This window comes from Ranitomeya variabilis, chromosome 6 (assembly GCF_051348905.1).
Source record: "Ranitomeya variabilis isolate aRanVar5 chromosome 6, aRanVar5.hap1, whole genome shotgun sequence".
NCBI lineage: Eukaryota > Metazoa > Chordata > Amphibia > Anura > Dendrobatidae > Ranitomeya > Ranitomeya variabilis.
In genome coordinates, this window is record NC_135237.1 from 69,615,651 (window position 1) to 69,638,084 (window position 22,434).

The 22,434-nt window shown below is 42.8% G+C and overlaps 1 protein-coding gene across 3 annotated transcripts in view; it reads right to left on the bottom strand.

Annotated features, from left to right (window-relative positions):
* Window positions 1–22,434, bottom strand: part of DPP6 (dipeptidyl peptidase like 6) — a 1,889,424-nt gene that overhangs the window by 79,377 nt on the left and 1,787,613 nt on the right. For all 3 annotated transcript variants that reach the window (XM_077268631.1, XM_077268628.1, XM_077268630.1), the window contains exons 12-14: window positions 15,555–15,593; window positions 8,938–9,045; window positions 430–521 (exon numbers count right to left, since the gene is read on the bottom strand). In XM_077268631.1, the coding sequence (XP_077124746.1) occupies window positions 430–521; window positions 8,938–9,045; window positions 15,555–15,593 (239 nt within the window). The remainder of the gene's footprint in view (window positions 1–429; window positions 522–8,937; window positions 9,046–15,554; window positions 15,594–22,434) is intronic.

Consider the following 22,434-nt stretch of genomic DNA (forward strand, 5'->3'; position numbering starts at 1 on the left):
GGCTTATAAGTCTCCTCACTCTGACATGCAAGGCTTGAATTGTCACTCTCCACAAGGAGAAACGTTACCGCTTAGACCCCATGCCTAAAAATGTGTAATACGGCAGACTTTTATTTTATCAGCTAGTTCTCAATTTAGTGAATATTAAGAAAGAATGGTTGCTATGGATAACACTACTTTATGCATTCACTTTAAAATGACTTCCCCCTATGTCATAAAGGTTGCCGAAGTTTGTTACAAAAATAGAAAATAAAATACCAGAGGATTTTTCAACATTTTTGTATGCGGAGACATATTTTCTGAATTCTGGTCAGTTAATGTGCCTCAATATTTACTTCTAAACTTTTTCGTAGCCGTTACTGACCATGGGCTTCATGTACCGGTTACAAAAGTAATATGAGGCTTATAGGCTTGATAATATCTACTTACATTTTTTGATTCTTTTCATCATATGCAAGAATCTCAGTAACATCCCAGTCTCCTGAGGTAATGGACTGTAAATTGTCGTTACTGTGGTTAGCCTAAAAGATAAATGGAAAGGTTGACATGAAAAAGAAAAAAAAAATCAGAATAAATTGTGACAAATGAATGCGAATATTGTCACAGTGAGGACCGAGGCTACAGCCATGTAGTCGCATCTATATGCACAATCTCTAAAAGGTCTATGACATTATGACGTTGTTGTTGTTGCTGGAGCATTTCAGATTCGGGGTCCCCACTTTGAATTTTGTCTGGGACACCATTTGTAAAGGCCATGTTCACACGCTCAGTATTTGGTCCATATTCTACATCAGTTGTTGTAAGACAAAACCAGGAGTGGAAAAATATAATAGAAACACGTCTTCTGCATTTTTCACCCACTCCTGGATCTGTATTGCAAATACTGATCTAAAATACTGACCAAATACTGAGCGTGTGAACGTGGCCTAAACCTGGCTTTGCCTACCTGTTCCCTGCATAAGACCGATATTGCAGCTCAGCTCAGATCCATTGAAGCAAATAGAGCTAAGGGCTGTCCCACACGTCCAGATAATTCCGGTACCGGAAAAAATCGGTACCGGAGTTATTCGTGTCCGTGTGCCCGTGAGCTCACGTAGGCCATACGTGCGGCACACGTGTGCCGCCCGTGTGGCGAGTGGGTACCACACGGAGCGTGCAGGAGACAGCGCTAAAGTTTAGCTCTGTCCCCTGCATCGTGCTGAAGTCGCGATTCATATCTTCTGTGCAGCAGCGTTTGCTGCATAGAAGATATGAATAATAGTGTTTAAATGAAAGATCTATGTGTCCGCCTCCCCCCCACTCCCTGTGCGCCCCCCCGCTGTTCAGAAAATACTCACCCGCATCCCTCGTTGGCTGTCGCTCCTTCCTGGTCTGGCCGCGGCTTCCACTGTATGCGGTCACGTGGGGCCGCTCATTTACAGTCATGAATAGGCGGCTCCACCTCCCATAGGGGCGGAGCCGACTATTCATGATTGTAAATGAGCGGCCCCACGTGACCGCATACAGTAGAAGCCGCGGCCAGACCAGGAAGCAGCGACAGCCAACGTGGGAGCGGGTGAGTATTTTCTGAACAGCGGGGGGGCGCACAGGGGGTGGGGGGGCGGCGGACAGGTAGATCTTTCATTTAAACACTATTATTCATATCTTCTATGCAGCAAACGCTGCTGCACAGAAGATATGAATCGCGGCTTCAGCACCATGTGGGGGGGACAGCGCTTACTGTAGCGCTGTCTTCTGCACGCCACAGGGACCGCACACGGAGAACGTCCGTGTGAGGTCTGTGTTTTACACGGACCCATTGACTTTAATGGGTCCGTGTAATACGTGCGCTCCCACGAACACTGACATGTCTCCGTGTTTAGCACACGGAGACACGGTCCGCAAAAAATCAATGACATCTGCACAGATGCATTGATTTTAATGGGTCTACGTGTGTCAGTGGCTCTGGTACGTGAGGAAACTGTCACCTCACGTACCGGAACCACTGACGTGTGAAACCGGCCTAACACAAATTTGGCACAGATGTGGCGCTGTCTCTAAGGGCTCGTGCACACCACAGATTTTCTCATAACAGTGTTATTCATGGTTTTCACATATAGCTCTTGTACTTGTGATATTCTTTGTGTCTGTGCACATGGCCAATTTTTTTTCCTTGGACTACTAAGTGCTCCAGAGAAAAAAAATCGGAGACATGTGTGATTTTGATCTTAATGTCAGATCAAAATCAGTAATGCAAGTTTATGGGTCCATGAAAAAAATTTGGAATACACTCATATGACTGATTTTCATTGGCGGACAGAATGGAGAAGTGGAGAAACTTTCTTTTTCTTTTTTTTCTGTCCACGTCCAAGAGAAAGTGATGCCTCTCTGATCACACACTGACCAAAGTTTGATCATAGTAATCGGACTGTTTTTCTCAAAAGTGGAGAAAACAGTAGTGTGACCCTACCCTCAAAAAAAGCTATCTCTTTCTAATCCTGTCCTTTCTAATCCTGTCCTTTCTAATCCTGTCCTTTCTAATCCTGTCCTTTCTAATCCTGTCCTTTCCAATCCTGTCCTTTCCAATCCTGTCCTTTATAAACCTGTCCTTTATAAACCTGTTAAGGTACCTTCACACTAAGCGACGCTGCAGCGATACAGACTACGATGCCGATCGCTGCAGCGTCGCTGTTTGGTCGCTGGATAGCTGTCACACAGACGGCTCTCCAGCGACCAACAATGCCGAGGTCCCTGGGTAACCAGGGTTAACATCGGGTTGCTAAGCGCAGGGCCGTGCTTAGTAACCCGATGTTTACCCTCGTTACCAGTGTAAAATGTAAAAAAACAAACACTACATACTTACATTCGCGTCCCCCGGCTTCCGCTTCCTGCACTGACTGAGTGCCGGCCCTAACAGCAGAGCGGTGATGTCACCGCTGTGCTGTGCTTTCACTTTATGGCCGGTGCTCAGTCAGTGCAGGAAGCGGACGGCGGGGGACGCGAGAGTGAGTATGTACTGTTTGTTTTTTTTACATTTTACACTGGTAACCAGGGTAAACATCGGGTTACTAAGCGCGGCCCTGCGCTTAGTAACCCGATATTTACCCTGGTTACCATTGTAAAACATCGCTAGTATCGTTGCTTTTTCTGTCAAACACAGCGATACACGGCGATCTGACGACCAAATAAAGTTCTGAACTTTAATCAACGACCAGCGATATCACAGCAGGATCCTGATCGCTGCTGCGTGTCAAACACAATGATATCGCTAGCCAGGACGCTGCAACATCACGGATCGCTAGCGATATCGTTTAGTGTGACGGTACCTTTAGTCTTTCTTTCTAATCTAAGCTCTCTGGTAGGTCTCCATGAATTAAAGGGATTTTCCGTAATGATATGAAAATTGCCTAAAGGTACCGTCACACTAAACGATATCGCTAGTGATCCGTGACGTTGCAGCGTCCTGGATAGCGATATCGTTGTGTTTGACACGCAGCAGCGATCAGGATCCTGCTGTGATATCGCTGGTCATTGATTAAAGTTCAGAACTTTATTTGGTCGTCAGATCGGCATGTATCGTTGTGTTTGACAGCAAAAGCAACGATACCAGCGATGTTTTACACTGGTAACCAGGGTAAATATCGGGTTACTAAGCGCAGGGCCGCGCTTAGTAACCCGATGTTTACCCTGGTTACCAGTGTAAAATGTAAAAAAACAAACAGTACATACTCACCTTCGCGTCCCCCGTCGTCCGCTTCCTGCACTGACAGAGCGCTGGCCATAAAGTGAAAGCACAGCATAGCGGTGACGTCACCGCTCTGCTGTTAGGGCCGGCACTCAGTCAGTGCAGGAAGCGGACGCCGGGGGACGCGAAGGTGAGTATGTACTGTTTGGTTTTTTACATTTTACACTGGTAACCAGGGTAAACATCGGGTTACTAAGCGCGGCCCTGCGCTTAGCAACCCGATGTTTACCCTGGTTACCCAGGGACCTCGGCATCGTTGGTCGCTGGAGAGCGGTCTGTGTGACAGCTCTCCAGCGACCAAACAGTGACGCTGCAGCGATCGGCATCGTTGTCTGTATCGCTGCAGCGTCGCTTAGTGTGACGGTACCCTAACACCAGGCAATGTGTTCACATGATAAAATCTTTCAAATCCCCCACTACTCCAGCGCTTCCCTGGAGGTTCCCGACGGTCCTGCAGCTGGTCATGTACGACTCACATGAATGCTGCAGCCAATCACTGGTCTCAGCAGTGATTCTGGCATGTACTGCATGTTATCGCTGAAGCATTACCATACATCAATCATCGTATCGGACATGTGCGGACCACCAGGGCAGTTATCCTGGAACAGCAGGGGATGGGAAAGGTGGGCTATCATTATTTTCTTCCATTGCTAGGTTTAAATACACCAACTATTATCCTGCATAGATTAGGCCGTAAAACAGAAATACAATATAAGGCCGGCGTCACACATGGGTGTTTTACGGACGTAAGAGCGCAGAAACTACGTGTGTAAAACTCGCATTACATACGGCACAATGATTCTCAATGGGTCTCGTCCCATCAGCCGTATATTACGGATCCGTAATATACGGCGTTCTACGGGCGTACAAAATCGCAGCATGCTGCGTTTGTCAGCGTATTGCGCAAAAAAAATCGCCAATGAAAGTCTATGGGGGCGAGAAAAATACGGATTCCACACGGACCAGCAGTGTGACTTGCGAGATATACGCAGCGGTTTTAGTGAAAAGTCGGTAATTCAATTGCCGGCTTTTCATTTCTCCTGCCTAAACCCGACAGGATATGAGACATGGTTTACATACAGTAAACCATCTCATAGCCCCATTTTTTTTGCATATTCCACACTACTAATGTTAGTAGTGTGTGTATGCAAAATTTGGGCGCTGTAGCTGCTAAAATAAAGGGTTAAATGGCGGAAAAAATTGGCGTGGGCTCCCGCGCAATTTTCTCCGCCAGAGTGGTAAAGCCAGTGACTGAGGGCAGATATTAATAGCCAGGAGAGGGTCCATGGTTATTGGCCCCCCCGTGGCTAAAAACATCTGCCCCCAGCCACCCCAGAAAAGGCACATCTGGAAGATGCGCCTATTCTGGCACTTGGCCACTCTCTTCCCACTCCCGTGTAGCGGTGGGATATGGGGTAATGAAGGGTTAATGCCACCTTGCTATTGTAAGGTGACATTAAGCCAGATTAATAATGGAGAGGCGTCAATTATGACACCTATCCATTATTAATCCAATTGTCTGAAAGGGTTAAAAAACACACACACACATGAATAAAAAGTATTTTAATGAAAGAAACAAACAGGTTGTTTTAGTATTTTATTGCTCTCTCAATCCATCAGGAACACCCTCGCTTTGCAAAATAATAAACACACAAGATACATACCTTCTGATGTCCTATCACGTCCCACGACATAATCCATCTGAAGAGGTTAACTAATATTACAGGCAGGAGCTGCGATAAACCACTCGCTCGTGCCTGTAATCCCCGGGTGCTGAAAGGAAAGCAGTGATCTATACTTACATTGAGTCGCGGTGATGCGCCCTCTGGTGGATGTCCTCATGAACTGCAGCCTGGGAACTTTTTCCCACGCTCCAGGTCATATGAGGACATCCAGTAGAGGGCGCATCACCGCGACTCAATGTAAGTATAGATCACTGCTTTCCTTTCAGCACCCGGGGATTACAGGCACGAGCGAGTGGTTTATCGCAGCTCCTGCCTGTAATATTAGTTAACCCCTTCAGATGGATTACCTCGTGGGACGTGATAGGACATCAGAAGGTATGTATCTTGTGTGTTTATTATTTTGCAAAGCGAGGGTGTTCCTGATGGATTGAGAGAGCAATAAAATACTAAAACAACCTGTTTGTTTCTTTCATTAAAATACTTTTTATTCATGTGTGTGTGTGTTTTTTAAGGGTACCGTCACACAGTACCATTTTAATCGCTACGACGGCACGATCCGTGACGTCGCAGCGATCGTATGAATATCGCTCCAGCGTCGTAGACTGCGGTCACACGTTGCAATCACGGCGCTGGAGCGATGCCGAAGTCCCCGGGTAACCAGGGTAAACATCGGGTAACTAAGTGCAGGGCCGCGCTTAGTAACCCGATGTTTACCCTGGTTACCAGCGTTAACATAAAAAAAACAAACAGTACATACTTACATTCCGGTGTCTGTCCCCGGCGTTCTGCTTCTCTCCACTGTGTAAGCGCCATAGCCGGAAAGCACAGCGGTGACGTCAGACGTCACCACTGTGCTCGCTTTCCGGCCGGCTAGCGCTCACACAGTGGAGAGAAGCTGAGACGCCGGAGGACAGACACCGGAATGTAAGTATGTACTGTTTGTTTTTTTTACGTTTACGCTTGTAACCAGGGTAAACATCGGGTTACTAAGCGCGGCCCTGCGCTTAGTTACCCGATGTTTACCCTGGTTACAAGCGAACACATCGCTGGATCGCTGTCACACACAACGATCCAGCGATGTCAGCGGGTGATCAAGCGACGAAAGAAAGTTCCAAACGATCTGCTACGACGTACGATTCTCAGCAGGATCCCTGATCGCTGCTGCGTGTCAGACACTGCGATATCGTAACGATATCGCTAGAACGTCACGAATCGTACCGTCGTAGCGATCAAAATGGTACTGTGTGACGGTACCCTAACTCTTTCAGACAATTGAATTAATAATGGATAGGTGTCATAATTGACGCCTCTCCATTATTAATCTGGCTTAATGTCACCTTACAATAGCAAGGTGGCATTAACCCTTCATTACCCCATATCCCACCGCTACACGGGAGTGGGAAGAGAGTGGCCAAGTGCCAGAATAGGCACATCTTCCAGATGTGCCTTTTCTGGGGTGGCTGGGGGCAGATGTTTTGTAGCCAGGGGGGGCCAATAACCATGGACCCTCTCCTGGCTATTAATATCTGCCCTCAGTCACTGGCGTTACCACTCTGGCGGAGAAAATTGCGCGGGAGCCCACGCCAATTTTTTCCGCCATTTAACCCTTTATTTTAGCAGCTACAGCGCTGAAATTTTGCACATACACACTACTAACATTAGTAGTGTGGAATATGCAAAAAAAAAAGGGATATGAGATGGTTTACTGTATGAAAACCATGTCTCATATCATGTCGGGTTTAGGCAGGAGAAATGAGAAGCCGGCAATTGAATTACCGGCTTTTCACAGATATCGCGCTGAATGAAATATAAATACAGAATATTTATATGTGTCTCAATGACATATATATATATATATATATATATATATATATATATATATATATATATATATATACTGTATATATGTTTTCCCGAACATTTGAGCACATAAATCCATTAGATGTCGGTTTTGCAAGCCTGCGAGAAAATATCGCAGTACGGATGCCATACGGATTACATACGGAGGATGCCATGCGCAAAATACGCTGACACACCTAAGCAACGCAATAACTACGGAAGTCGATTACGGAGACATTTTGGCGTATTGAACGCGTAGTACAGACGTATAATATGTGGCGTATTGTCTTACGCCAAGTGTGACGCCGGCCTAACACCAAAAGCCAAAGGCTTTACACACAGCCGTGTTTTAATTAAAATAATAATTTTTATTAAAGATTTTCATAAAAAATATATATTAAAACCCTAAGACAAATGCCACAGGTACAAGAAAAATTTTTAGGTGGGTGCACCCAGGACTTTAAATAATCCTCACAACCAAAACAAAGTATGTATGCACATGAATCACATATAAAATGTTTTAACCTATTATGCACACACAATAAGTTGCTCCATTAATTGTAATATAGTAAGAGAGGATAAATCTTCAGCATATCAGAGAGTACATGGTATAGGAGATACAACAGAAACACATCATGACATACATAGACCTCTATTCTTAGGCCGGGGTCACACTTACAAGTGCAATGCGAGAAACTCGCGTGAGTCTCTCACCTCAATACCCTGCCGGAACTCGGAACCGAAGCATGTGGTTGCATGCATTTCTATGCAGCTGAATGCTCCGGTCCCGAGTGTCGGCGGCAGTGCTGGGTATTGAGGCGAGTTCATGGCATTGCACTCGCAAGTGTGACCCCGGCCTAAGAATAGGGGTCTATGTATGTCATCAGGGCTGGACTGGCTATTTGGCAATTCTGGCAAATGCCAGAAGGGCCTGTCTGGTCATGGGCTGCCTTGTCTGCTACGTTGTTAACAGAATCGGTGTTCTCAAGATACCCATACTGTCAAGAGTTGTGTAGGAGCATAAAGTTGCTGGCTCCGTCACTTACCCCAGCAGGCCATGGGTATCATTAGAAATATTGGTCTTGTAGTAAATCTTGCTTTCCTCCATCCAGGGTAACATTAGTAATATATCCCTTCTGGTGCTTGGGGACGGAGACAGCAGTGACAGCATGGGCCTGAGTGATTTCAAATGCCAGGGCTGAATTTCATCCCCAGTCCGTACCTGTATGTCATGGTGTGTTTTTGTTGTGTCTCCTATACCATGTACTCTCTGATATGCTGAAGATTTATCCTCTCTTACTATATTACAATTAATGGAGCAACGTATTGTGTGTGCATAATAGGTTAAAACATTTTATATGTGATTCATGTGTTTACATACTTTGTTTTGGTTGTGAGGATTATTTAAAGGCCTGGGTGTACCCACCTAAAAAAAAAAATTCTTGTATTTGTGGCATTTGTCTTACGGTTTTAATATATATTTTTTATGAAGTTCTTTAATAAAAAATATTATTTTAATTAAAACACGGCTGCGTGTAAAGCCTTTTGCTCTTGGTGTTACATTGCTAGGTTTGGACAAATTTCATAAACTCTCATACAATTCCCAAACAGCAGCACTTTTAGTATAATAAGAACAATCTCTTCAGTCGCTAGTCATTTTGTGAGCCGTACCGCAAAGCAATGACTTACTTGTGATGAAGAAACGGCAATATGGTGAAATTTCCCACGACCTAACTGCGGAATTGCTCTCACAAAGAAGAACTTTCTGCCGTCCTTCGAGAAGATCGGCTGCTCGTTCTGAAATACAGACAAGATAGAAGCTTTAGCATTCATGAGGCAAAAATCAATAGTCTAATGGCTCAGCTAAACACTTGAAGCAGAGCTGTGTGAAAAACAATTGTGCAGTGTTAACTGTTATTACCCATATACTGTAGTCTCATTTCTCCCAGTCTAATGATGCCACGCCGGTAATATGTAGCTGCAACAAAAATGTAAGCCCCTGTCACATCAACTTTACAATGAATTCGATCTTACAGAAGCTCATGTGACATTCTAATTGGGCAAAAAGTGAGACATTCATACAGAAAGCAAACTCCCACACAGTAAACTAGAATTTTGTTAGTATAAGATAAGAAAATGGAAAGTCATAATGGCAATTATCAGCGAAGAAAATATGAAGGATTCAGCTGTATTCTGTCAAAATTATGTTGTCGAAGTAAATGTATTGGCGATTTCTACCATGCAGAGTTCCAGATTTTGTTGGCATTTTTTTTAATTAGAAACAATGTTTTTGACCAAGGACAGCCCATATTGAGGAGACAAGGTAGAGGAATGAATGAAGGCCTTGTGATTAGTTTGATTGCATAAAGCTTCCTCTCAATGGAGTAATGTCATACGAGCGCCATCATAGCATGGTAACATCGAGTCATTAATAGGGTTCTCCAGTCTAAAATAAAAAGTCTGCAGTAACTCTGTGTGCCTGCAGAGTTGTGAAACCCCCAGTGCATGCACTGTGCACTACAAGGATTCACCGGTGTCTACGGTGGGAACAGTGGTCAGGTGTGAGATATGCATACTCCAGGGCAGAACCCATCCAGTAGGCACAGCCTCGCTCAGTACACTTATATTAAGTGAGGTTGCGCACAATAGACAGTTTCTGCCTGGCATTGCGTAAGGTCGCGCCCAATAGATGGTCTCTGCCTGGCTTTGCGTAAGGCCGCGCCCAATAGATGGTCTCTGCCTGGCATTGCGTAAGGTCGCGCCCAATAGATGGTCTCTGCCTGGCATTGCATAAGGGTGTGCCCAATAGATGGTCTCTGCCTGGCATTGTGTAAGGTCACGCCCAGTAGATGGTCTCTGCCTGGCATTGCGTAAGGTCACGCCCAATAGATGGTCTCTGCCTGGCATTGCGTAAGGCTGCACCCAATAGATGGTCTCTGCCTGGCATTGCGTAAGGCCGCACCCAATAGATGGTCTCTGCCTGGCATTGCATAAGATCGTGCCCAATAGATGGTCTCTGCCTGGCATTGCGTAAGGCTGTGCCCAATAGATGGTCTCTGCCTGGCATTGCGTAAGGTTGCGCCCAATAGATGGTCTCTGCCTGGCATTGCATAAGGTCACGCCCAATAGATGGTCTCTGTCTGGCATTGCGTAAGGCCGCACCCAATAGATGGTCTCTGCCTGGCATTGCATAAGATCGCGCCCAATAGATGGTCTCTGCCTGGCATTGCGTAAGGCTGTGCCCAATAGATGGTCTCTGCCTGGCATTGCCTAAGGTTGCGCCCAATAGATGGTCTCTGCCTGGCATTGCATAAGGTCACGCCCAATAGATGGTCTCTGTCTGGCATTGCGTAAGGTCACACCCAATAGATGATTTCTGCCCGGTATTGAATGAGGCTGTGCCTGTAAGATGGGTTCTACCTGACCGCCATTCCCAGGGCAGACATTGGCAAATCCTCACAGCGCATAGTGCACGTACTGGCAAAATTCACAATTCTGCAGAGTGACAATGCAGACTTTTCATTTTAGACTGGACATCCCCTTTAAAGTGGTCCCGCAGCATCAGTGACCTAACATTATTCTGGAAATGAGGATTAAATCACCAGGACACTTTGACAGGATATTTCTCCTTATCGATAGTGGATTTTAACCCGTAGAAAAAAAAATTCATACAGTCATAAGGGAGTGTCTTCTATCCCTCACCCTCAGGGGCCTCTATTCATCACCTAGCAGTTGACCCTCAGGCACTGGATAAAAGAGAGTACTTAGTTTGGCATGTCGTGTTTTGCCAGAGCAAATGAATACCACGCTTGCCAATTTTCTTAGTTCTGTAGAGCTCTCTATTCTGAGCTCATTTCGCGGTTTCATCAATGTTTAAGAGTATCATATTGTAAAAATTCCTGTATCAAATTTGACTTTAAAGGGTTATCCTCACTATTTACAGGGTAGGTAATATAAATTAAATATCATTGGCATAACAACCACTGGGACCAACACAGAACCCAATAACAGGATTTTTCAGTCTCTTATGTAAATGGAGCAATGGTGGGTGTCATGTCCTATGACTTGGGAATCGTACAGTATTGTATTGTCATTGAATTGTCGGCATTACATTGCTATGCAATAAGGTTAGCTTTTTTTGGAACTTTGTCCTCCCTCTCTCCCTCAAGCTCACCTCTGATGTAAGCTCTGATGTCAGTGTCTCTGCCTTCTTCTCCAGTCAGTGTATGTCAGCCATGTTAGGGTAAGTTCACAATAGGCGTTTTTTTCAGTATTTCTATTCTGAGAAAAACCTGATCTCGTGACAGAACAGAAGCTGCAGAAAAAAGCATGTTTTCCTTGGTGTTTCCTTGGTTCATGGCTTTTCGTGCATTTTTGGCGGTTCTGGCATGCTAGATTTGTCTCTTGTGCATGCTGATAAAGTTTTGCATTGCAAAAAAAAAAAAGTCCTAGTCCATAGAATCGGGTTTTGGCACAAAAAACGCAGCAAAACTTGATACCTGTGTTTTTGGTGTATTTTTACAGCACTTTTTCACCACTCATTCAAGTCAATGGCTGAAAAAAGCTGAAAGAAGTGACATACATATGTCCAAAAAAAACCAAGCAATTCACAAAATACCGAAAACAAAAAAAACCCAATATCTGTGCATGAGATTTCTGAAATCTCATAGGCTTTGATGGAATTGGAAAAAGAAGCTGAAAATTAGCATAAAAAGTAGCAAAATAACGCAGCAAAAACACCTGAAGTCATCATACAGCATAGTGTAGTTACAATTGCTCATTTTGCCTTTCTACCTAGTTAAGTCTTCTGTTTTATCTGCTCTATATAGAAACAGGAATCTCTTATCTCTGCATTTATCATTCCTATTCTCAACTCCTGGCACAGCTGCTCCACTCCTCCCTCCTGCTAGGGACTTTTGCAGTGACTCATGAGTCATGCAGGTAAAATTGACCTCCTGTTTCTACATAGAGCTTATAAGGATTCAGCTAGTCAGCTTTTTATCATGTGATATCATAGACCTAATGGAAAACAGAAGAATTAATTGGGTAGAAAGGCAAAATGAGCAATTGTAAGTTCACAGTGCTATATAATATAATGACTGCAATGTATTAAGAAGATGCAAATGTTGATGGGAGTGCTCACTAGCCATATTGACAAGCTCCTCAGTGTCCCGCCTCTCTGCTGCTAAATCTCCACCCACCTAGTCTGATTGACAGCTCGTCAGCGTTTCTCCTCTTTGATGCAGCTGGAATCTCATTTCTCAGTACAAGCTGCAGCTGTCAGTCAGGCCGTGTGAGCGTCTCTAGAATACACTAGGACTCATAAAATGTTCATTTTAATATCATGATGAAACAGCCATTCTGACATGACTTTTGAAAAGAAAGTACACCAGCCTCAGCATAACATGCCATTCACTAAGGCAGTGTTCCCCAACTCCAGTCCTCAAGAGCCACCAACAGGTCTTGTTTTCAGGATTTCCTTAGAATTGCACAGGTGATTGAATGCTTGCTTGTCCAGGTGATGCAATTAGCACCTTTGCAATACTAAGGAAATCCTGAAAACATGACCTGTTGGTGGCTCTTGAGGACCGGAGTTGGGGAACACTGCACTAAGGTATGCAGTTTTTATTTTACTTTTACAATTTAAAGCAACCGACACTTAATCTAATAGAAACTCATTATTCCCGCACCGAAATATACATAGAAAAAACTGAAGTTCATTATGTTCAAATTATTTTTTCCTTGAATTAGTGTAGAATAATTAGAATTTGAGAAATACTAATTCATTGTATCATATCTGTGTGCCATATTAATCCATAACCATGCTACATGACATCCACTAATTGAAGCTATATCTTTCGACTATAGATTAACTGTTAAATATCCTTGACGTATTATGAAGAGACCACTTTGGTTAAAGAATTGGGCATTTTGTCTGAATTTTAGTGATTGAGGATGTTTTGTTAATAGATGACATACCTGAACTAATCTGCTAGTCTATCTTGATTTGTACTACAAATGTCCATGTTTTAGCTCTACAACCCCCATCAGAGAGAGTATAATGTGTCCCAAAAATAGAAAAACACAAAAAAAATCACGTATATCATGTAAATGCCTGAATCTCTCTCACTCTGCTCTTCCCTTCCCCATCCACTCTTCATAGATATCAATAGGACATTATAATCTGATCCCTCAGTGAGCTAGCTATTAAATTTATCATTAGCAGAGTGGATTTCATCAGTTTTTCCAGAGTGCAGGATTAATTGAAGATGAAAGGAAGTGGCTCATAAGTGGAGAAAGTACCATATTTTTTGCATATATTATAAAATGCATTATATTTGCTCACAATATTGATTTATGCAAAATTTGTTGAACTAACATGGAACATTGTTATCCTTTTCTGGTTAATCGTGTCAAATTTAAATTACATTCCCTTCTGATTCTGGACCAGTTGAATGATAATACGGCCACCATCACTTGTTTACTCTTAGGCCGGCGTCACACTGGCATATTGCATCGGATGCGAGAGCATCGGATGCGATATGCTAATGACACTCAGCTCCTGCTCGCAGCAGAGCAGGAGCCGAGTGTCATGCGTCTGTGCTCTGATCTCTCGCACAGGGAGGATCGGAGCACAGCTGCAGAGGAGGCGGAGAAATGAATTTCTCCATCTCCTCCATTGCTGGGGTCCGCTTATAATGCACATCACTCGGATGATATCCAAGTGATGTGCGTTATCTCACTCGCACCCATAGGCTTATATGGGTGCGAGTGAGCCGAGAATTTGCCTCAGTCCGAGACAATCACAGCATGTTGCGATTGTCTCAGACCGAGGAAAACAGCCAACAAAAAGTTGGCTGGTGGGAGCTGTCCAATAGCTGAACATTGGTCCGAGTACAATGCGATTTTTTTATCGCATTGCACTCGGCCGTTTAAAATGCCAGTGTGACGCCGGCCTTAAATGGCAAATCTGTCTACTTCTGTAAGCATCTCTTCCATATGGATATAGAGTTATGCAGATTTGCTTTCTAGGATTATAATTAGGGATGAGCGAACCTGAAATGTAATGTTCGAGGTCCATACCAGACACCTAGTGTCTGGCACCAAACCCTGAACATGGATTTTTAACAGGATGTCCTGTTTGCTGTATGGGTTCGGATGCTTAATAAAGTTTGTTGAAAGGCTGCAGCACAGCCAATCAACAAGCTTTTAGGCTGTGGGCACTTCCGGAACCATCACAGCCATGCCTGTATAAATGCCGGATCAAGAATGCCACTGCCATTCTGCTCTGATTAATTTAGGGACAAGGGATGCAGCTTAAGTGAGGGACAAAATTAGAATGCATGCTCATGCTCTGCCAGAAAGCCGCTGTGTGTGCTCTGCACGTGTCTGAGTGGGAGTACTGTTCCAAAAAATCACTGTGGGTAGTATGCAATCATATCTTTGGGAGTACTGTGACAAAAGTCTGCTTTGTATACTCTGCACCCATATCTATGGGATTACTGTGCCTTTAAGCCTCTGTGTGTACTCTGCACTCCCACCTGTGGGAGTGCTGTGCCAAAAAGCCTCTGTGTGTACTCTTCTCCACTGCCTGTGAGAGTACTGTGGCAAAAAGCCTCTGTGTATACTCTGCACCACTGCCTGTAAGAGTACTGTGCCAAAAATCCTCTCTGTGTACTCTGAAATGCCGCATGTGGGAGTACTGTGCCAAAAAGCCTCTGTGTGTACTCTGCACCACTGCCTGTGGGAGTACTGTAGGAAAATGCCTCTGTGTATACTTTATTGGGTTCAGGGTCAAGTTTGGATACCGAACCGAACTTTCAACTGTAGTTTGGCTGAACCTGATGAACCCGAACTTCCACGGGTCTGCTCATTCCTAATTATAATGAAAACCGCTGCAGGAATGTTATCAGTGGACACATGTATAAATTGCACATGCTTAGATTTCACTCAATTCATGTCTAGTCTGATAGCTGTGGTCATGGGAGGATTCAGCAAAAGACTGAACAACCCCTTTAGCCTTAAAGACACAAATGATTTTAATTTTGTGAAAAAAATAGCACTACCAAATATATACTGTTTAAGGATGAGGCTTCAAATCATATAAGTAACTACTGATACGCTGAGATCACGGCACAATTTAGACCAATGCACCATCTGCCATCTTTACTGGGCACTCCTGTTTTCTTGTGAAGCTCAGCATCAGAGGACACGGTATGCTTCATATCATATCATATATCAAGACAGTAGGGTGCGACTTTACATATCATGTAAGGAAAGGTTTTCATTTGTCGTTTTTGTCTTACCTGTCTGTGTAGCCAAGCTTCACTTTCATCTTCATGTTTCTGGGGACAAAGAAAAAGAAACCCAAAGTATCAGGTTTAGTAACTGGCACACACATGGTCAATATATTTAGAGATCTCACACTTGATATTTGAGTCTACAGTTCATCTTCCATTGTCTATGCTGACAACATTTTCATCATAACAATTGTGTGATTATTCGGTTACAACTATTCTGTGGTCTTAAATCTGCTGCAAAATGTGCAGATTCTGCAGCAGATTTTTAGGTGGAGTTTGTCGGGGATTTCACCCATTCAATAACATAGACTGTAATACAGTATGTAGCAAATACAGTTTTGAAAATTGCACTTGGCCTTTAAGTCTCCACAAAGTAAGCAATTGGTAATTGCAAAGCATCAAGCTCAATGTTACTGAATTTTAACATGCCATGAAGTTATAATACAAAGCATAATGCTGCTTACTTAACCCCTTCGCGACTTCGGGTTTTTCCTTTTTTGAGTTTCTGGTTTTTTTTGCTCCACTTCTTCCCAGAGCCATAACTTTTTTTTAAGTCAATATGGCTATGTAAGGGCTTGTTTTTTTTCAGAATGAGTTGTACTTTTGAACAACACCATTGGTTTTGTCATATCGTGTACTGAAAAACGGGAAAACAAATTAAAAATGAAGTGAATTTGCAAAAAAAGTGCAATTCCACAATAGTTTTTTGTTTTGCTATTTTACCATGTTCACTAAATGCTAAAACTGAGTTGCCATTTTGATTCTCCAGGTCATTATGAGTTTGTAGATACCAAACATGTATAGGTTATTTTTTATTTAAGTGGTGAAAAATAAAAATCCAAAGTTTGTTTAAAAAAAAATAAAAATAAAATGTTGTCACTTTCCGAGACCCTTAGCGTTTCCATTTTTCGTGATATCGGGTTGGGTGGGGCTTATTTTTTGCGTGCTGAGCTAACGTTCTTAATGATACTATTTTGGTGCATATACAAGTTTTTGATCTCCCGTTATTGCATTTTAATGCAATGTTGTGGTGACTAAAAAACGTAATTCTGGCGTTTTTACTTTTTTCTTATTACACCGTTTATGGATCGGATTAATTCTTTTTATATATTGGTAGTTTGGGCAATTCTGAATCCGGCAATGCCAAATATGTGTATTTTTTTTTTGTTTTATTTTGAATGGGGCAAATGGGGGGGTGATTTGATCTTTTATATTTTTTAAATGATTTTTCTTACTTGCTTCAATAATCTCCATGGGAGACTAGAAGCTGCGATCATCCGATTGCTTGTGCTACATGGAGCAGGGCTTCAGCCCTCTTACCCATGATATTCTATAGGACTGTGCACATGTTCGATTGTTCCTTGGACCAAGGAAAAAATCTGAGATATGACCAATGTTGATATGAGTGTGAAATAAAAATCTGCAATCTAAGCCTACGGGTCACTGACAAACAACAGCACTTGGATGACACAGATTTTCACGGAATGACAGAATGGAGAGGATGGACTAACTTTTTTTCTTTCCACCTCGGAGAAAAACTGATGCCACAGTGGTCAAACTCTGATCAGAATAATCAGACCGTTTTGACAGGTAACCCCTGTATATACAGTAGGTATTACATTAGCCACCATTTATTACTAGTGATGCCACAGCTGCTCTTCTCCACCTCCCTGCACAATAACCTTTGCCTTTATGGAAGCATACTCTGATAATATGCTCACAAGAATTTTATATAAAAGTCAGGGTCTGAGTCTGTCTATTGCCCCTAGGAAGTAAGAATGTTTTTGTAAGAAGACCTGACACTGAATCTCTTCATTACTACGCTTTCTTACTTTGTGACGCTGAAAGTCTCCCTGCATCGGGTCTCCTGGTGTGTGAGCTGACTTTCCTACAGAGGTTATCCAGCCTTAGGGTACAAGTATGCAGTCACTCTTTATGACTGCAGACTTGCTAATCCTCCCATTACGCAACATGCATGCTGTCAGGATTCTCCGGTGCTGGGAGTAGGCGATCATGTGATCGTAAGTATGAGATTTGCATACTCCTGGTCACATTCTGACTAGATGCATCCAACCTCACTCAATTCACTTATATTCAGTGAGGCTGTGCCCATCTAGTTGGCAGGTGACCGCATGTATGCAAACCGCGTACTTGTGGTCCAGGGGCCTTAGCACCGGAGAATCCTCACCTTGTGCAGTGCACACGATGTGAGTATTAACAAATCTGTAGTCACACAGAGTGACTGCAGACTAGAACCCTAAGGTCGGACTGCGTTTTGGAACCAAGACTTAAAAAATTGGTAATTTTTCCAATGACACAATCCCGTTAACAAAAGATGAATCTGCATGACAGTGTGATGAACCTTTATGAACTTTGAAAGCACACTTGGATTTTTTTTTTTCATGCTTCCTAATTGCATAAGACTTACACTTTCAGGAATTAGTCTTTCTTTCTTTTCTGCTTCTTCTGCTAAAATATACTGGCAAATGGGATCATTTGACAGCAATGTATAGTTTAGCTGAAGAAATAAAAAAGAAAAATAAAACGAGCCCTGTGCTTAAAAGTGTAATTTTAATAGAAATGCAACCCATATGAACATGGTAATCAAACAAGTCCCACGCTCCAGTCCTCGTTATTTTTTGGGTCTGCTTGCACAGATACTTGTCAGGTCCCAATTAACATTCATTGTACTGCACTTTAACTGCAGATACCTCATTATTTGATTTTCTTACAGATGCAAAATAAATTACAAGTGTTTTTTAAAGATCAAATAATATTATGTGGTATTAGAATAAATATCAATTTATGCCATAAAGTGCAGACAAACACTACCATAATTCACAGATCACCAGAGCAAACACAGGACCTTTAAATTGCCCGTAGCCGAGCAGATTCTTACCAAAACCATCCAGTGTGAGATCTGCACATTCTATTACTACTGATACCTTCCCTAACATAATCTTAAAAGTGGCCACCGATGGCTGAGCGTCGCTTTAATATCATCAGAAAATACACCCCAAATTAGCAATTTCCTGAGATAACATCTGAGGAAGCTTTATCAGTCAGACGCAGACGCTGTGCTTATTGATCATGTATTACAATGCGGGGCATAGATGCAACTGCAAACCATTTCTTCTGAAGAGGAAATGTAAGATAATGCTGCAAATCTCATTACAGTCACTATGGAAATGGCTAATGATATCCAAAAAGAAGCCAAAATTAATGAATATGAAAGTTACTAGTCATCCGAAATTTCCAATGCTAATAACTCGGCCATAAAAGCCTCAAGTGAAAAGGCTGAAAGACTAAGAATAACCCATTAAAAAAATATATTACCAGTATGGAAATGGAGGAAACTGAGTGTACAATTTACCAATTATTTATTACAATAAAGAAGCAGAAAAGGCATGATGAAATAATATTATGTTTCAGATTAATTTCCAGCGAAATACCGACTAGATACCAACTAGAAATACCGTTAGGTCCAGAAATACTTGAACAGTGACAAGTTTTGGCATTTTATCTGTTTACCAAAACATATTCAAGATACAGTTATATAATCAATATGGACCTCAATGACCAAGCCAAATTTTTTTAAAATCTGACCACTGTCACTTTAAGGCTGGGGTCACACTTAGAGTAGGGAAATACGGTCCGTTTTTTACAGGCGTAATGCGCAGAAATGTTCCCTAAACAGTGATCCATATGTAATCCGTAGGCAGGGTGTGGCTGCGTATTTTACGCATGTCATCCTCCGTATGGCATCCGTACTGCGTTTTTTTTCTCGCAACCTTGCAAAATGGACATACGTATAATGGATTCATGGGCTCAAATATTCGTGAAAACATATATACAGTTATAAATATATATATGTGTCTCACTGACATATATACACTCACCGGCCACTTTATTAGGTACACCATGCTAGTAATGGGTTGGACCCCCTTTTGCCTTCAGAACTGCCTCAATTCTTCGTGGCATAGATTCAACAAGGTGCTGGAAGCATTCCTCAGAGATTTTGGTCCATATTGACATGATGGCATCACACAGTTGCCGCAGATTTGTCGGCTGCACATCCCAAAGATGCTCCATACAAGGCAGGATGGATCCATGCTTTCATGTTGTTTACGCCAAATTCTGACCCTACCATCCGAATGTCGCAGCAGAAATCTAGACTCATCAGACCAAGCAACGTTATTCCAATCTTCTACTGTCCAATTTCGATGAGCTTGTACAAATTGTAGCCTCAGTTTCCTGTTCTTAGCTGAAAGGAGTGGTACCCGGTGTGGTCTTCTGCTGCTGTAGCCCATCTGCCTCAAAGTTCGACGCACTGTGCGTTCAGAGATGCTCTTAGGCCTACCTTGGTTGTAACGGGTGGCGATTTGAGTCACTGTTGCCTTTCTATCAGCTCGAACCAGTCTGCCCATTCTCCTCTGACCTCTGGCATCAACAAGGCATTTCCGCCCACAGAACTGCCGTTCACTGGATTTTTTTTATTTTTCGGACCATTCTCTGTAAACCCTAGAGATGGTTGTGCGTGAAAATCCCAGTAGATCAGCAGTTTCTGAAATACTCAGACCAGCCCTTCTGGCACCAACAACCATGCCACGTTCAAAGGCACTCAAATCACCTTTCTTCCCCATACTGATGCTCGGTTTGAACTGCAGGAGATTGTCTTGACCATGTCTACATGCCTAAATGCACTGAGTTGCCGCCATGTGATTGGCTGATTAGAAATTAAGTGTTAACAAGAAGTTGGACAGGTGTACCTAATAAAGTGGCCAGTGAGTTTATATATTTCATACAGCGCTAGATAGCTTAAAAGCTGGTAATTCAATTGACGGCTTTTGCTATCTCCTTATCAAACCCGACAGGATATGAGACATGGTTTACATACAGTAAACCATTACATATCCCATATTTTTTACATATTCCTCACTACTAATGTTAGAAGTGTCTGTGTGCAAAATTTGGGAGCTCTAGGTGTTAAAATAAAGGGTTAAATCATGGAAAAAACTGGCGTGGGCTCCCGCGCAATTTTCTCCGCCAGAGTGGGAAAGCCAGTGACTGAGGGCAGATATTAATAGCCTAGAGAGGGACCATGGATATTGGCCCCCCCTGGCTAAAAAAAATCGGCCCCCAGCCACCCCAGAAAAGGCGCATCTGTAAGATGCGCCTATTCTGGCACTTAGCCTCTCTCTTCCCACTTCCCTGTAGTGGTGGGATCTGGGGTAATAAAGGGTTAATGTCACGTTGCTAATATAAGGTGACATTAAGCCTGGTTAATAATGGAGAGATGTCAATAAGGCCGGTTTCACACGTCAGTGGCTCCAGTACGTGTGGTGACAGTTTCCTCACGTACCGGAGACACCGACTCATGTAGACACATTAAAATGAATGTGTCTCTGCACATGTCAGCGTGTTTTCATGGACCGTGTGTCCGTTTGCAAAACACGGAGACATGTCAGTGTTCGTGGGAGAGCACGGATCACACGGACCCATTAAAGTCAATGGGTCCATGTAAACACGTACCGCACACGGATGCTGTCCGTGTGCCATCCGTGTGCTGTCCATGTGCGTTTTTTCCTGTCATAGGGTTAAAATTGTAAAAATTGTTGCAATACACAGACACGGACACACGTACAGCATACAGCACACGGACAGCACACGGACCCTAAAAATGTACTCACGGACATCACACGGATCCCACATGGATGGCCTACGTGAGCACACGGACACGGACACGGATAACTCCGGTACCGTTTTCTCCGGTACCGGAATTATCTGGAAGTGTGAGACTGGCCTAAGACACCTATCCATTATTAATCCAATAGTAGTAAAGGGTTAATAATACACACACATTATGAATAAAGTATTTTAATGAAATAAATACACATGGGGTTTTAAAATCTTTAGTGTACGCTTAATCCACCGAAAGACCCTCGTTCTGTGAAAAAAATAAAATAAAAAAAGCAACAATATCCCATACCTTTCTGGTGACCAGTCATGTCCCACGCTGTAAATCCATCTGAAAGGGTTAAATAAATTTACAACCAGGAGCCTGCTAATGCAGCTATTGCGCTATTGCTCCTGGTTGTAAAATCTGGGGAATGAATGGAATGTAGGGGACGTAGCATCGTAGACTTGCAGTGAAATCACTAGTGTGGGAATTTTTCTGAATATTTTCTCACGCTAGAGTTCATATGAGTTTATGCCCATCATCGCAAGTCTACGATGCTACGTTCCATTAATTCCCCAGTTTTTACAATCAGGAGTAACAGCTGCATTTGCAGGCTCCTGCTTGTAAATTTATTTAACCCCTTCAGATGGATTTACAGCGTGGGACATGACTGGTCACCAGATGGTATGGGATATTGTTGCTATTTTATTTTATTTTTTTCACAGAACAAGGGTCTTCAGGTGAATTAAGCGTACAATAAAGATTTTAGAACCCCATGTGTGTATTTATTTCATTAAAATACTTTGTTCATAATGTGTGTGTGCATTATTAACCCTTTACTACTATCGGATTAATAACACAGGTCTGCCAAAAAATTTTTTTCAAGACCTGTTTTGGTTATTCCACGTAATCTTTATGTTTTTAAGTGCGCTGAATCCGAAAATGACCTTCGTTTTGTCATAGTACATCACGTTTTCTGACAATTTAAGTAACTATGTTAAATAAGACAATACCTCAAAATAAATGAAAATAGACTCATGAAATTAATTTTTTATTACAAATGTTTCATGAAAATCATTTTTTAACTGCAATGAGCTCACTAACACACACTAAAATCGATTCTTCTTTCCTGTGAGGCTTCTCTTGTTACATTTACGCTTGTGAGTAGAGGAGGGTGGAGGAGAGGAGATTCTCCTCCAGGCCCTG